This window comes from Taudactylus pleione, unplaced genomic scaffold (genome assembly GCF_031769625.1).
Source record: "Taudactylus pleione unplaced genomic scaffold, aTauple2 ptg000034l, whole genome shotgun sequence".
NCBI classification, from domain to species: Eukaryota; Metazoa; Chordata; class Amphibia; order Anura; family Myobatrachidae; genus Taudactylus; species Taudactylus pleione.
In genome coordinates, this window is record NW_028284436.1 from 4,318,082 (window position 1) to 4,332,730 (window position 14,649).

Here is a 14,649-nt window from a genome sequence, read left to right on the forward strand (position 1 = left end):
AGATCCAGTCAGCACTGTAGATGGAGAGACAGCCGGATGACAGCCGCGCGGAGTCAGGTAAGTACGGGCGGGGGATAGGTTTGTGGGGGGGGGCACGACTACCGGAGAGGGCACAACAACAGGATGCACTACTTGAAGGGGCACAACTACAGTGGGCACTACTTGAAGGAGGCACAACTACAGGGGTACTCATTGAAGGGGCACAAGTACAGGGGGCACTACTTGAAGGGGCACAACTACAGGGGGCATTACTTGAAGGGGCACTACTTTAAAGGGCACTACTTTAAGGGGCACAACTAAGGGGGCACTGCATATGGGCACAACTTCAGGGGGCACTACTTTAAAGGGCACTACTACAGGGGGCATTGCATAAGGGGCACAAATAGAGGGGTCCCTGCATAATGGGCACTACTACAGGGGGCATTGTATAAGGGGCACTAGTACAGGGGGCATTGCATACGAGGCACAACTATAGGGGGCACTGTATAAGGGGCACTAACTTTATACACACAGTTTACAGGTTATAAACTATGTTCCCAATAATCTGGTTCTACACGGACATAAAAACTGTGTAACCTGTCTTGAGCTGAGGTGACCGACTGGCAGGAGTGGAGAGGAGGGTTGGTGAAGTAGATCTGTCAGGGTGGGATGTACTGGGCATTTCTGTGTGGCATAATGCGTAATGGGCATTATTGTGTGTACAATGTGCTCTTAGAAACATTACTGTGTGGCATTATGTGTTATAAGGGGCATAATGTGTAAGGGGCATTACTATGTGTCATATCTTGTTGTATGTGGCTTTACGGTGTGGCATACTGTGAAATAAGGGCATTACGGCATGGCATAATTTGTTATAAGGGCATTACTGTGTTGTCATTATGTGTTATACGTGGCATTATTGTGCAGCATGTGTAAGGGGCATTGCTGTCTGGCATAATGTGTTATAGGGGCATTCCAGTGTGGCATAATGTGTTATAAGTGGTATTACTTAGTGTGTCATAATGTGTAAGGTACATTACTGTATCATGAAACCACACCTTAAACGTCGTCTTTGGGTGTGTTTGTTTTTCTTTTTTTGGGGGGGGAAGGCGCCTGAAACTTTTTTGGCATGGGGGAGCAAAATTTATAGTTACGCCACTGGCTAACAAGAAAAAGTAAAACTCTTACTTAAAACTACACCATAATAGATATACAGTATCAAAGTTCATGAGTTAAAAATGCTGATATAATAAACAGGAAAGGTTGTGGTGACAGAGAACTTTTTTTTGCTTCAAATTAAATAAATCAATAAAGAATCAAGGATTGGTGGAAGCTATATAAGACCATAGCCGGAGAATATGAACTTTGCTGGGTGGAAGAATAAATAAAGGTGAATCAAAGAGACTGTTCTATACTCTAAGGAATGAGGAGCTGGGCTAATGGAACTGTTTGATACCTTTCCAGGGAATGGAATTTAAAGGGAGCAAATGCTAAAACAACTACAAAGGTGTTTTATTCTAAATGGTTAAGACATGAGTGGTGTTTAATATACTTAAATACAGTAAGATAATAGAGTGGGAATAGGTAGAAGGTGGCAACGGAAGAAGTGGAGAAGGGAAGGGGAAAGGAAAATAATTTGGTGTGGATTTGTTTTGTTTTTTTTCCCCCATTCTCTTCTATCATTCTGGACCCATATGGTAGGGTATGAACAAAGATCTGTAAAAAATATGGGGAAAACCAAGCCAGTAGGATCAAAAACCCACAAAGTAAATCTAATTCCCCTCCAAACTCACGTAGTAGTTTGGATTCCATACCAGCTTCCTCCCTGCAGTATGGAACACTCCCATCAGGGATAACACACCAGAGCCTCTCTAAACGCTCCTTCTGCAGTAGAAACAGCCCAAGAAATGCTGACAGTAATCAAACCTCTTTGGAGCAACAATTCCAGGAATTTAGAGATACTTTAACTGCCTTGGTATTTCAGATTGAATCCAATACCCAGAGAATTGGGGTTCTAGAACAGAAGATTCGGTAATTGTAACCCAATCTCAAACAGATAAACAAGAAAATGTGATAAAAAATTTATTAGAGAAAATTGATGAGTTAAGTTGCATACACACTTAAAGATTTTCTGTTCAACCATCCAACTAGTTGATTGGTTGTAATGAAAATCTGGTAACGTGCGGGAGTAAATGATGATCAGCAATTTGCTCCTAAATGCCAGAAAAAAGATGAAAATGGTCATTAGACAAGTTTGTTAAATGTTTGATCTAAACAATTTGTTCAAACAACAGTTTTTGGCCACTTTCCGGCGTTTGGTAGGAAATTGCTGATTGTCATTTGCTTTCATACCTTACCAGATTTTCATTCCAACCAATTGACTAGTTGGATGGTTGGACAGAAAATCTTTACGTGTGTATGCAGCTTTAGAAAATGGGAGTCGTAGTAGTAATTTGAGATTTATAGGGATACCGGAGGGAGTGAAAGGCCCAGAATTAATTGATTAGCTTCAGACAGATCTGAGTCAATCCTTGGGGATTCCAATAAAAGAATCTCCTATAATTATATAAAGAGCACATAGATTGGGTCAAGAAAGAGCTGTCAGATAATCGCCCTAGACCTGTCATAGCTAAATATCTGAATTCACGTGACAAAGAAATAGTACTAAGAACATATCAGAAAAGGGATATGGTGTTAGTAAGAGATCAAAAGATCCTGATATTTCAGGACTTTTCGGTGTCAGTGGCACAGAAGCGTAGGGAGTTTTCCCCAGTGTGCAAACTTCTATTTGAGAAACGTTACAAGTTTATGCTACTGTTCCTGGCTAAACTTAAAATTCTAGTTGATGGAATAGTTCATCTTTTTGAAAATTCAAAACTAGCGAAGGAATATGCCACATCTTTGACACCAAATAGGACTTCTCCATCTAGAAGTACTAGGTAAAGTACACAAAAGCTGGAGAAAGATGGGTTAAAAAATCCAAATTAATATGTAAAGATGAATTTTTCTTCTACCATATTTGTATTTGGAGATGTTTTCCTCTTTTTCTTTAGTGTTTGCTCACAGGAAAAAAAAAAACAAGAAAAATGGGAAAAAATATAATGCTATGTGTACACCAGATGGGTGAATGAATTGAGTAAAGCCCACACCGATGTTGGTGGGACTTACTCAATAATTGGTAAGGACAATTTGAAAAAAGGAGGGGCTTGGAGAATTTTAACAAAACTTAAATGTTTAAAAAATGTATTGAATATTGTGCATCTGAATGTAAAGGAACATGGTCGGCGAAATGTTGCAGGATTTCTTCTGTTTTTGTACGAATTGTTGGGAGAGAAAGTGAGGGAAAGGATGCGAAGGGAAAAAATAAGGTGGTGATAAAAAAAAAAATTAAACCTAAAAGATCATAACGAGAAAATGGTTAAAGAATGTCTACACTGGGAAATAGTTTGAAAGGTATCCAGAATAGAGTACATGTAGTCTCATGGAATGTACATGGTTTAAATTCCCCACTGAAGCGTAGAAGAGTAGCCATACATTTGAAAGCATTATCTCTGGATATTATATTTGTCCAAGAGACTCATTGGGCTAAATCCCAAAATATGACAATACGGGACTCCTGGATACAAGAATGTATTTCAGCTCCATATATAACAAAGAAAAGAGGAGTGGCTATCTTTGTTAATAAGCGACTGCAATATTCTATTATAAATTCTAAAATAGATGTAAGTGGGAGATATATACTGTTGGATGTGTTGATTAGAGGGGAACCATACATCCTATTAAATTTATATGCACCTAATAGTAGTAATATGGGATTTTTTTAAACATATCTCAAATCTGTTAATGCACAGAATACATAATGAGTTAATAGTGGGAGAAGATTTCAATGGGGTAGCTGATTATAAGATGGATCACTCTAATTTTAATAAAGCAAATCTGGGAGATGAAGGTTTGCATTTAATGACAAATGTGTATGGTTTATACGATGCTTGGCGTATATTTAATCCTGGAAATAAAGCATATACATTCCATTCACATGTGCATAGATCTTTTTCAAGGATTGATTATTTTTTGCTTTCTGGCCAAGTATTAGCAAAGACATCTATAGTAAAGATAATTGACATTCTGGTATCAGATCATGCCCCCATCTCTATACAGTCTAACACAAAAACTAAGTGGGTGCTGCAGGACCCGCTATGTGCGGAGCCACAGCAGCCAATTGCTGTCGGCTGCATCTCCTCAACCAATAGCCGTCAGTGTCTCCTCAACTAGTTCCCTTCCCTCCAGCCCTACCCCAATCTCTAACCATGGACATCTGCCGGTCCATCATCCCAGCCCTGCCCACTCCCTGGGAGCAGCAGCAACGGCCATGGACCGCCAAGTTCCATCCACTGCACAGGAGCAGCAGCAGCAAGGAAGCCCCGCAACCTCGCCCCCCGCTCCCGGGCTGAAATTGAACTCTGAGCAGGTGAGAGACGGGAGCAGAGCACAGCATAGTGACCACAGGAAGTCTGGGTAACACACCCCTGGGCCCACAACAGCAGCGGCCCCACCACATTCCACATGCTGAGAAGATTGTTGAACAGACCTATGGTAGGAAGCTCAGTACACCTGTCTGCACAGCACTCCTCTTTCTGCTTCAGTCACACAGTACTCCTTTCTCTCACTAATTCCCCTTTACTTTCTAACTGCTTGCACCCGCCTTACCCACATCACACTCTGGCCCTAGCCCCCTCCTTATCCCAGTACTGCCCTAGCTGCTCTCTACCTTTGCCTCCTACTCCATTCCCCCAGTACTGCATGCCTCTAACCTCCTTGCCCCCCAGTACAACAGCCAGCTGCTTTCTATCATTGCTCCCTTCCTACCCCTAGCACTGCCTGCCCCTAGCCCCTTCCTTGCCCCCCAGCACTGTCATAGCTGTGCAGTGCCACGGGTAGGGAGGGCACCTACCCCTCCCTACCCGTGGCACTGCATGCCCTTATTCCCCTCTACCCCCAGCTCTACCCCAACTTCTCCCTGCCTATACTCCCAGCTCTACCCCAACTGATACCTGCCTCCAGCACTGTCCCAACTGCTGCCTGCCCTCACCCGCCATAAAATGTGATGGGAGGGGTCCCTGGGATCCACAATGTTTTTTTCAGCTTAGCGCGATCACTGGTGAAGGTTCCTTGCACGTTTGGGGTTGCATTTCAGCAAATGGAGTTGGGAATTTGGTCAAGATTAATGCTGTCCTCCATGCTGATAAATACAAGCAGTTACTTGTCCATCATGCAATGCCATCAGGTAGGCATCTGACTGGCTCCAAATTTATTCTGCAGCAGGACAATGACCCCAAACATACAGCCAATGTCATTAAGAACTATCTTCAGCGTAAAAAAGAAAACAAGCAGTCCTCGAAGTGATGATATGGACCCTCAGAGCCCTGATCTCAACATTATCGAGTCTGCCTGGGATTACATGAAGAGACAGAAGGATTTCCGCAAGCCTACATCCACAGAAGATCTGTGATTAGTTCTCCAAGATGTTTGGAACAACCTCCCTGCTGAGTTCCTTCATAAACTGCGTGCAAGTGTACCTAGAAGAATTTACGTTGTTTTGAAGGCAAATGGTGTTCACACCAAATATTGATTTGATTTAGATTTCTCTTCTGTTCATTCACTTTGCCTTATGTTAATTGATAAAAATAAACTATTAACACTTCTATTTTTGAAAGCATTCTTAGCAGCATTTTTTACACATCTGTCTAAAACTTTTGCATAGTACTGTATATATCTCAATATCTATTTCGCAGGAAAATCCAACTATATATTAAGCACTAATAGGGTAGCTTTTCTCGACTCATGAACTTGCAGTATATATGTCAATCCAGTAGATGGTGCACCAATAGGCAGGATTCGTGGCTTGCTCATGAGTTAGTAGCTCCAAGCATCTTTTTGTGTTAATCCCTGAAGGAAAAACTGCAAATATTATTTACAAAGAAATTTTGGAATCAATGTCTACACTATAAAATATACATCACAATATTTAATGTCACTACTGTCTTTGTAAAATATGTTCCACTGAGCAATAACAGACATCCACGCAAGCGAAGCTGCAGGCAAACGCTAGTTTAAATATATCCCTTTAAAACCGTACTACTCAGTTTATGAAAAATTAATATGAAATTTTGCTCATCTGGGAATTTACCAAATATTTTGTTCCTTCACAATGGTACAACATGAATTGTAGTTGTATTTTGTTCTACAGGGGTGGACAAATGTTTATACACATTGTTTAGTTCCTTAGCTCCCTGATACAGATATAATGTATAAAATGCATAGCAAGTATGTGCAGGAACTGTCAGCGCTTTGTAATAACAGTGACATACAGGATTCTCGCATCTCCAAGTGTTTCACAGTTTCTCAATCTGACACTTTGTGGCTGCCAAAAAAAAAAAAGTTCAAAAATCAGGTGAGAAAACCAGAACCGAAATAGTCTTTTGCCCAGTTTCTTTATTTATGCAACTAGTAAAGAGCTGCCAGTTGAAAACATGGTTTCTTTTTGTTAGGCTGTTCTATCGTCCTGTCTCTGTAATGTCGGCCACGCATATCGCGATCCTGAAGATAGATCTTTACTGCCAATGCTGGGGCCTGTCAATCCAGGGGTGACCCCCTCCACAGGCCAATAGCAGCCACCTGTGCTCATCTTTTAAATGATCTGACAGGTGCTTGCCAGCTTTTAAATCTTCCACTCCAGAAGAGTTCACAAAAGGGTGATGCAGATGATCAATGAGGGGGGCTAGCGATTCTTTCTGAAATCTGCCATTTCACTGAGGAAGTGGACATTATTCAACAGGCTAGTCTACTCTCCCAGGGTTTCCAGGACAGCTGCCCAAAATTCCGGAGTTACACGGGTGAATCAAGATTGTGCTACTGTGTGGCGTAATTTGAATTGGGATTACTATTGTATGACCATTCCCCTTTTTAAAAGACCACGCCCCTTTTTTGGCGTGCTGTCCCTTTTCTTAACAAAAAATGCCGGGCGGGGGGTGAGTTCCACCACTGCTCTAGGACCACTTTAAGCGCTGGTTCTATCCAATATTCTAAATATGTTGCTATGTTGCCAAAGGCAAAAAATAAATTCTTCAAGCCTTCAGAGGCGTATACTGTAGCACCAGTGCTCCACAGCCTCATAGATTTTCTCTGCCACTCATATTTATGTCTTATTAAGCCGTACATACACGTGAATGTTGCATTGCCCAGAACTGGGGGATTGTCTGCCTGGCAAGCTATAGATTTCCCTCCCTCGTGCTGCGGCTCTGCACACACACTTTGTGAATAAAGAAACACATTGTACTTTAGGGAGCTGTTAAACTTTAAAAGAAGTTATTTTCTATTGTGCTGATCTGAAAGAATATAATAATGCAGTGAAGTCTAAAGATGATGAATTATATCTGTGCACAGTGACTGTGTACATAGCATTAACCATTTAGCTGACAAATACTGAGGATTAGGCCATGCGTTTCTGGGGTCCCTCTGAACTTTGCCCATGTCTCTTGTCTGACCGTCTCATTACTGTCCTAACTGAGTCTTCATCCTGCATTTCTCATCTCTCTTGATTGTACATTTTCAGCTCATGCAGAATTTGGGAGCTGGTCCCAGCAGCAAATGCTGCAAAGTATATGAAAGCCGACTATAGATTCCAATGTGACTGTGTCTATGTTCTGTAGGGTGTGATTTTTACCAGTACCAGAAGCAGATCTAGACTTCTCTTTTAAGAGGAGCAGTCTATGGTATTATAATACAGAGTTGCCCACACCCTGCCTAATCTTTCTCGATGTAAAAATATGACCGTAGATCATATTCACCCACTCTCCTACAATGTCGGGAGGGCTCCTGGATTTTGGTGGCTCTTCCAGTCTAGACTCCAGGTACAGGTTGCCAGGCTCTCGTATGCTGCTCTCTACCGTCCATTTCCAGAGTGAGATTTGCAGTACAGGCGGCTTGAAGACTCATTTAATCGTGTCATCATTGCTCCTCCCTCACTTTATAATGCCAGTATATTCTGTTGTATATAGCGGGTGCAGGCCATGGTGACACAATCATGGCACCACGCCCACTTCACCTATCACCTGCCTGTCCACTCCCAGATTTGTGAGCGCATCCAAAAGAAAAAGCACCACTCCTGCAGTTCCTCCCTGTCGCTCAGCTCACTGTACGCCACCTGACTGCATCCTGAACTCTTTTTGTGCATCAGAGTAGGTATCACATTCCCACTACTCTGATTGGTGAATGGCCAGCACATCCTACTCTATTCGCTACTGGGTTGACATGGTCATACTCATTAATTGAGTGGCCACACACTGCATAGCGTCTGAGAAGCAGGTGTAGGGTGCTGGCCAGCTACTCTGATTGATTGTGTTTGAAGTATGTGTTTTAAGTATGTGACAGCTACAATCGTAGCTGCCACATACTTGCCAACTCTCCCGGAAGTCGCGGTAAGCTACCAATTTTTCGGGCATCACCCTGCACCCCCGGCAGAGTAGGCACTTCTCCCGCATCCTACCGCAAGGGGAGAATTATCACGGAGATCGGAAGCCCACGAGTAGGGGGTGGAGCTTAATGACACAATTCTACAAGAATTGCATCATTTGGCCCCACCTCCTATTTAAATATGCATTATTTGCTGCCATTTATAGTGAGGGACGGGGCTTAATGACTCAAAGTCCTGCCCCCCACCCCCATCACTGCACTGTCCACCTGCTTCTCCACCCCGGGCTTCTCCTGGGGAGGAAAATGAAAACGTAGGCAAGTATGAGCTGCCAGCGAGGATCTTGTGCCTGATGGGCCAAAGGCATGCAGATCTATGTGATGGGACAAATGCTAAATTGTCAGTCTTTGCCTATTACAACACAACTACCACATTGATTCCATATTTGCATAGTAACAGAATAATATTCACACAAACCTATAATGTACAAACAATATATATCTAGTACAGTATATATCACATCTTTGGTTGTGTTATGTTATGGGATCTAGATAGATAGATAGACAGACACCCTAGATGCTACTAAAACCCTCATCCACTCACTGGTCATCTCCAGATTGTACTACTGTAACCTCCTACTATCTGGCCTCTGAGAGTCTGTCCTTAGTGTTGCTGCTCAGCTCATCTTCCTCTCCAAACGTTCTATATCTGTCTTCCCTCTCCTTCAAGCCCTACATTGGCTCCCCTTCCCCTTCAGAACCCAATTCACCTACAAAGCCCATCACCCAATCCTCTCCCATTTACATCTCTGACCATATCTCCCTTCACACTCCCACCCAGCCACTTCACTCAACCAATGCATGCTGCCTCTCCTGCCAACTGATTACTTCCTCCTACTCCCACCTCCAAGATTTTTGCCCATGCTGCTCCCTACCACTGGAACTCTCTCCCTATCAGACGACTCTCCACCGCTCTACAAAACTTCAAACGGGCTCTCAAGACCCACTACTTCATCAAAGCCTTCCAGCTCTCATCTTAACCCACTACTACATGCTCTTTCCTCCCTGCCTACTCCATATGTGTCATGCCTGTTTGTCTGCCCTTCCCCCTTAGAATGTAAGCTCTCACGAGCAGGGCCCCCTACCCTCTTGTGCTTCTCCTTACTTAAACTTTTTTCTACTCCTTACGCACTGCTAGGGCACCTAACACTTGATTGCTGACACCCTCTTGCTTATTTGAGTGTTATAATCGCTAATACAGCAATGTGTATAAACCATGTCCTTGTCCTGCATTGTATTGTACTGCAAGACTCTGGTTACATATTTATTTGTAAGGCGCTGCGGAACACTTGTGGTGCCATATAAATAAAGGATGATAGATAGATAGATAGATAGATAGATAGATAGATAGATAGATAGATAGATAGATAGATAGATATGTAAGCTCTTTATCTCCATCTGCTGAGCACAAGTGTTACTGAACCTGATGTCCATATTTTCCCAAACGTTCCAGGCAGTTTCATAAAGCTATGAATTAGCATGTTAAGATGTTTGCCATAGAGAAGTAATCTTCTTTTTGGTTTTTGTATTCCAGCTATGGAATAATTATTTTCACTTGGCTGTTGCTTTCCAAACCCAAGAATCATTACAGTTGGAGAATTTTTCAAGCACAAAGAGAACAAAAATCCTGAACAAGTAAGTCGGTCATATTATATAGCTTTTGTATAAGAGAATGTAAGAAATATACGAAACCTTCATCCATTTGTACACTACCCTTGAAATATAGATACTGATGCCCAGTGGATTTAATTTCTGTGAGAAGAGAAATGCAATGTGATTTTTTTTTTTTACTTTGCATATTCTTTATCGGAGATGAAGGGAGAGAAGCTTTGTATTTCCATGTAACTAGAATGAAATATTAATTCATTTTCCTCCCCTACCTGTGCTTAGAGAGTTCTGTGACTGCATGTTACCAGTCTTACTTATATGTCTGAAAATGCACGTCCTGCGTAACTCATTCATCGCGTTTAAGAATACTTTGTGTTTAATGCCTTTTTGCCTGGTTGTTTTTTTTTGTTTGTTTTCTAACTCAGTGTCTCATAACCTAATATGAACGCAGCATAAAATACCCATTCATCACCCTCATGAATATGAATATATATATATATATATATATATATATATTAGGGATGAGCGGGTTCGGTTCCCTGAGAACCGAACCCACCCGAACTTCAGGGATCCGGGGCGATCCGAGCCCAAGCTCGGATCTTCCTGTCTGCCCCGGATCCCTCTCCCGAGGCAAAACCTCGAGATCTGCTGTCGCATCTCGAGGTTTTGCCTCGAGCGGCCATTTTAAAAAAAATGCCTTTGCCTTTAATGGGCAAAGTGCTGATTGGCTGACAGAGCCGTCTGTCACGGCTCTCAGCCAATCAGCATTATGATGCTCATTTGCATGTAGCACGGACTCGTGAGATCCGTGCTACATGCATCTGTGTGACTGACAGTGACACAGAGCACAGATGGGTCAGTGAGACCCGTCTGTGCTGCTGTGTATTTCAATGAGACAGATGCACGCACGGACCAGGAGATCCGTGCTACTTGCATCTGTGTCATTGACACAGAGCACTGACGGGTCCGTGAGACCCGTTTGTGCTGCTGTGGTAAAAAAAGAAAAAAATGGCGTGCCCCCCCCCCCCCCCCGCCCAAAATAGAGCAACCAGCCCCGGGCATTAGTGACCCAGTGCTGGGTGTGCTTAAATACAGGGGACAAATGACGTAGGGGTCCCCTGTACTTAAGCACAACCAGCACCGGGCTAGTCAGAACCAGCGCTGGTTGCCAAAATACGGGGGACAAACGACGTAGGGGTCCCCCGTATTCTGCGCAACCAGCTCTGGGCTCTGATCCGGTCCTGTTTCTGGAAATACAGGGGAAAAAAATTAGTAGGGTTCCCCTGTATGTTCCAGAACCAGCACTGGACTTTTTCTAGCGGGGGGCTGATGCCACAGCCAGGGGAGCCCTTTCACCGGGCCCCCCAGCCGCAGCATCAGCCCTGACCGCTAGTCAGCCCAGGCCGGGGATCCCTGGAGAGCTGGGGACCCCCCCAATAAAGGGGTCACCCTCTCCAGGGCACCCCAGGCCCAGGCTGATAGCCCGGGGCTATCCCCGCCACCCCTGGTGGCGGTGGGTGGCGGGTTGATTGTGTGGTGTAAATAAAGAATATCAAACATTGTCTTTACAAGTAGAACTGCAAGTCCCAGCAAGCCTGCCCCGCATGCTGGTACTTGGAGAACCACAAGTACCAGCATGCAGGGCATTAAGGGCCCACTAGTACCTGTAGTTCACCTGTAAAAAAATTTAAAAAAAAAACACAGGACACACACACCGTGACAGTATAAGTTTATTAAACATACATACACACACACATGTACACATACTCACCTATGTAACCTGTAGCATCGGTCCACTTGGGACCTGTGAAAAAAAACATACTCACCATCTCCTATGCGAGGTTCTGTCCTCTTCGTTCCAAAGTAGGCATCCCCGGAGTTGGCAAAAAAACAAAACGAAAACGCGATCCACGAACTTAGTACCGTTCTATAGAACGGTACTTCCCGAATGAGAGCTTAGCGGCGGGGTATCACCATGGAAACCCCGCTGCTAAGCGTTCATTGGCTGAGAGAGGTCATCTCCCGTCTCTCAGCCAATGAACGGCTCTCTCCATTGTAGTCAATGGTGGGAGCCGCAAGGTTATTAAAGTTTACCCTGCGGCTCCCACCATTGACTACAATGGAGGGAGCCGTTCATTGGCTGAGAGACGGGAGATGACCTCTCTCAGCCAATGAACGCTTAGCAGCGGGATTTCCATGGTGATACCCCGCCGCTAAGCTCTCATTCTGGATTTACCGTTCTATAGAACGGTACTAAGTTCGTGGATCGCGTTTTCGTTTTTTTTTTTTTGCCAAGTTCGGGGATGCCTACTTTGGAACGAAAAGGACAGAACCTCGCATAGGAGATGGTGAGTATGTTTTTTTTCACAGGTCCCCTATGGATACTTTACCGGACAAGTGGACCGATGCTACAGGGTTACATAGGTGAGTATGTGTACATGTGTGTGTGTATGTATGTTTAATAAACTTATACTGTCACGGTGTGTGTATCCTGTGTTTTTTTAAACATTTTTTTTACAGGTGAATTACAGGTACTAGTGGGCCCTTAATGCCCTGCATGCTGGTACTTGTGGTTCTCCAAGTACCAGCATGCGGGGCAGGCTAGCTGGGACTTGCAGTTCTACTTGTAAAGACAATGTTTGATATTCTTTATTTACACCACACAATCAACCCACTGCCACCAGGGGTGGCGGGGATAGCCCCGGGCTATCAGCCTGGGCCTGGGGTGCCCTGGAGAGGGTGACCCCTTTATTGGGGGGGTCCCCAGCTCTCCTGGGATCCCCGGCCTGGGCTGACTAGCGGTCAGGGCTGATGCTGCGGCTGGGGGGCCCGGTGAAAGGGCTCCCCTGGCTGTGGCATCAGCCCCCCCCTAGAAAAAGTCCAGTGCTGGTTCTGGAACATACAGGGGAACCCTACTAATTTTTTTCCCCTGTATTTCCAGAACCAGGACCGGATCAGAGCCCAGAGCTGGTTGCGCAGAATACGGGGGACCCGTACGTCGTTTGTCCCCCGTATTTTGGCAACCAGCGCTGGTTCTGACTAGCCCGGTGCTGGTTGTGCTTAAGTACAGGGGACCCCTACGTCGTTTGTCCCCTGTATTTAAGCACACCCAGCACTGGGTTACTAATGCCCGGGGCTGGTTGCTCTTTTTTGGGGGGGGTGCACGCCATTTTTTTCTTTTTTTACACAGGTTTTTTTTTTTTTTTTACCACAGCAGCACAGACGGGTCTCACGGACCTGTCATTGCTCTGTGCCAATCACACAGATGCATGTAGCACGGATCTCCCGGGTTCGTGCTACATGCAAATGGGCACCATAACGCTGATTGGCTTCCTGTCTGCCAGTGCAGTGCCACTCCTAGATGGGCCACGTGTTTGTGCCGCTTAGCATAGTCATCCAGCTACCTCGGTGCAACCTTTTGGCCTAAAAACAATATTGTGAGGTGTTCAGAATAGAGTGGAAATGAGTGGAAATTAATGTTATTGGGGTTATTAATAGCGTAGGTACAAAAAAAGGCCCATTTTATGTGATTTTAGCGGGTTTTTTTTTTTCAAGAAAAAATCCAGATCCAAAACACAAAACCCAGAACCCAAAACACGGAAGGGTGGTTTTGGCAAAACCAATCCAGATCCAAAACACGAAGAAAGATCCAGATCCAAAACCAAAACACAAAACACGAAAAGTGGCCGGTGCACACCCCTAATATATATATATACATGAAATCCTTCTGGCTAGGATGCGCTCCTAGCACAATACAAAAGGAAGGCGGCACTCCAATCAATGAAAAAAGATTAATATGTATTATAAATGCAACAACATGATAACATCCATGTGTCAACGTTTCCAGGCTGTAAGCCTTTTCATCAGGACATATAAAAGGCTGTAAGCCTTTTCATCAGGACATCCCTTTGTATGTCCTGATGAAAAGGCTTACAGCCTTGAAACGTTGACACATGGATGTTATCATGTTGTTGCATTTATAATACATATTAATCTTTTTTCATTGATTGGAGTGCCGCCTTCCTTTTGTATTGTGCTGGGAGCGTATCCTAGCCAGAAGGATTTCATGTATACATTTATTTAGGATGGCACCCACGTTTTTACTCTCATTGTCCTGAGTGCCAGGCTCATTCTACAACATATATATATATACGGAAGACATAGGCGGCACTGCAGGTCTTAATGTATGTTAAGTTTATTTTGCCAACGTTTCAGGACTCAACGCCCCTCTGTCAAGGATACATAAAAATGTATCCTTGACAAAGGGGCGTTGAGCCCTGAAAACGTTGAAACGTTGGCAAAATAAACTTAACGTACATTAAGACCTGCAGTGCCGCCTATGTCTTCCGTCTATACTCACCATTGAGGAGGGCATGCAGGCGGTATAGCCATTGGAAACGGGAGTGCCGGACCGATTGGACACTCATATATATATATATATATATATATATAACAATGTGGTCACATACCATGTTGCACCCCAAATCTAGGTATGGTGAGTGCCGTGGATTAGTGCTTTTATATATATATATA

General features: G+C 43.9%; 1 protein-coding gene across 2 annotated transcripts in view; it reads left to right on the forward strand.

Moving 5' to 3' along the window:
* The window catches only part of DOCK1 (dedicator of cytokinesis 1), a 431,183-nt gene that overhangs the window by 304,221 nt on the left and 112,313 nt on the right, over positions 1 to 14,649 (forward strand). For both annotated transcript variants that reach the window (XM_088452203.1, XM_088452204.1), the window contains exon 31: positions 10,043 to 10,143. In XM_088452203.1, coding sequence (XP_088308329.1) covers positions 10,043 to 10,143 — 101 coding nt within the window. The remainder of the gene's footprint in view (positions 1 to 10,042; positions 10,144 to 14,649) is intronic.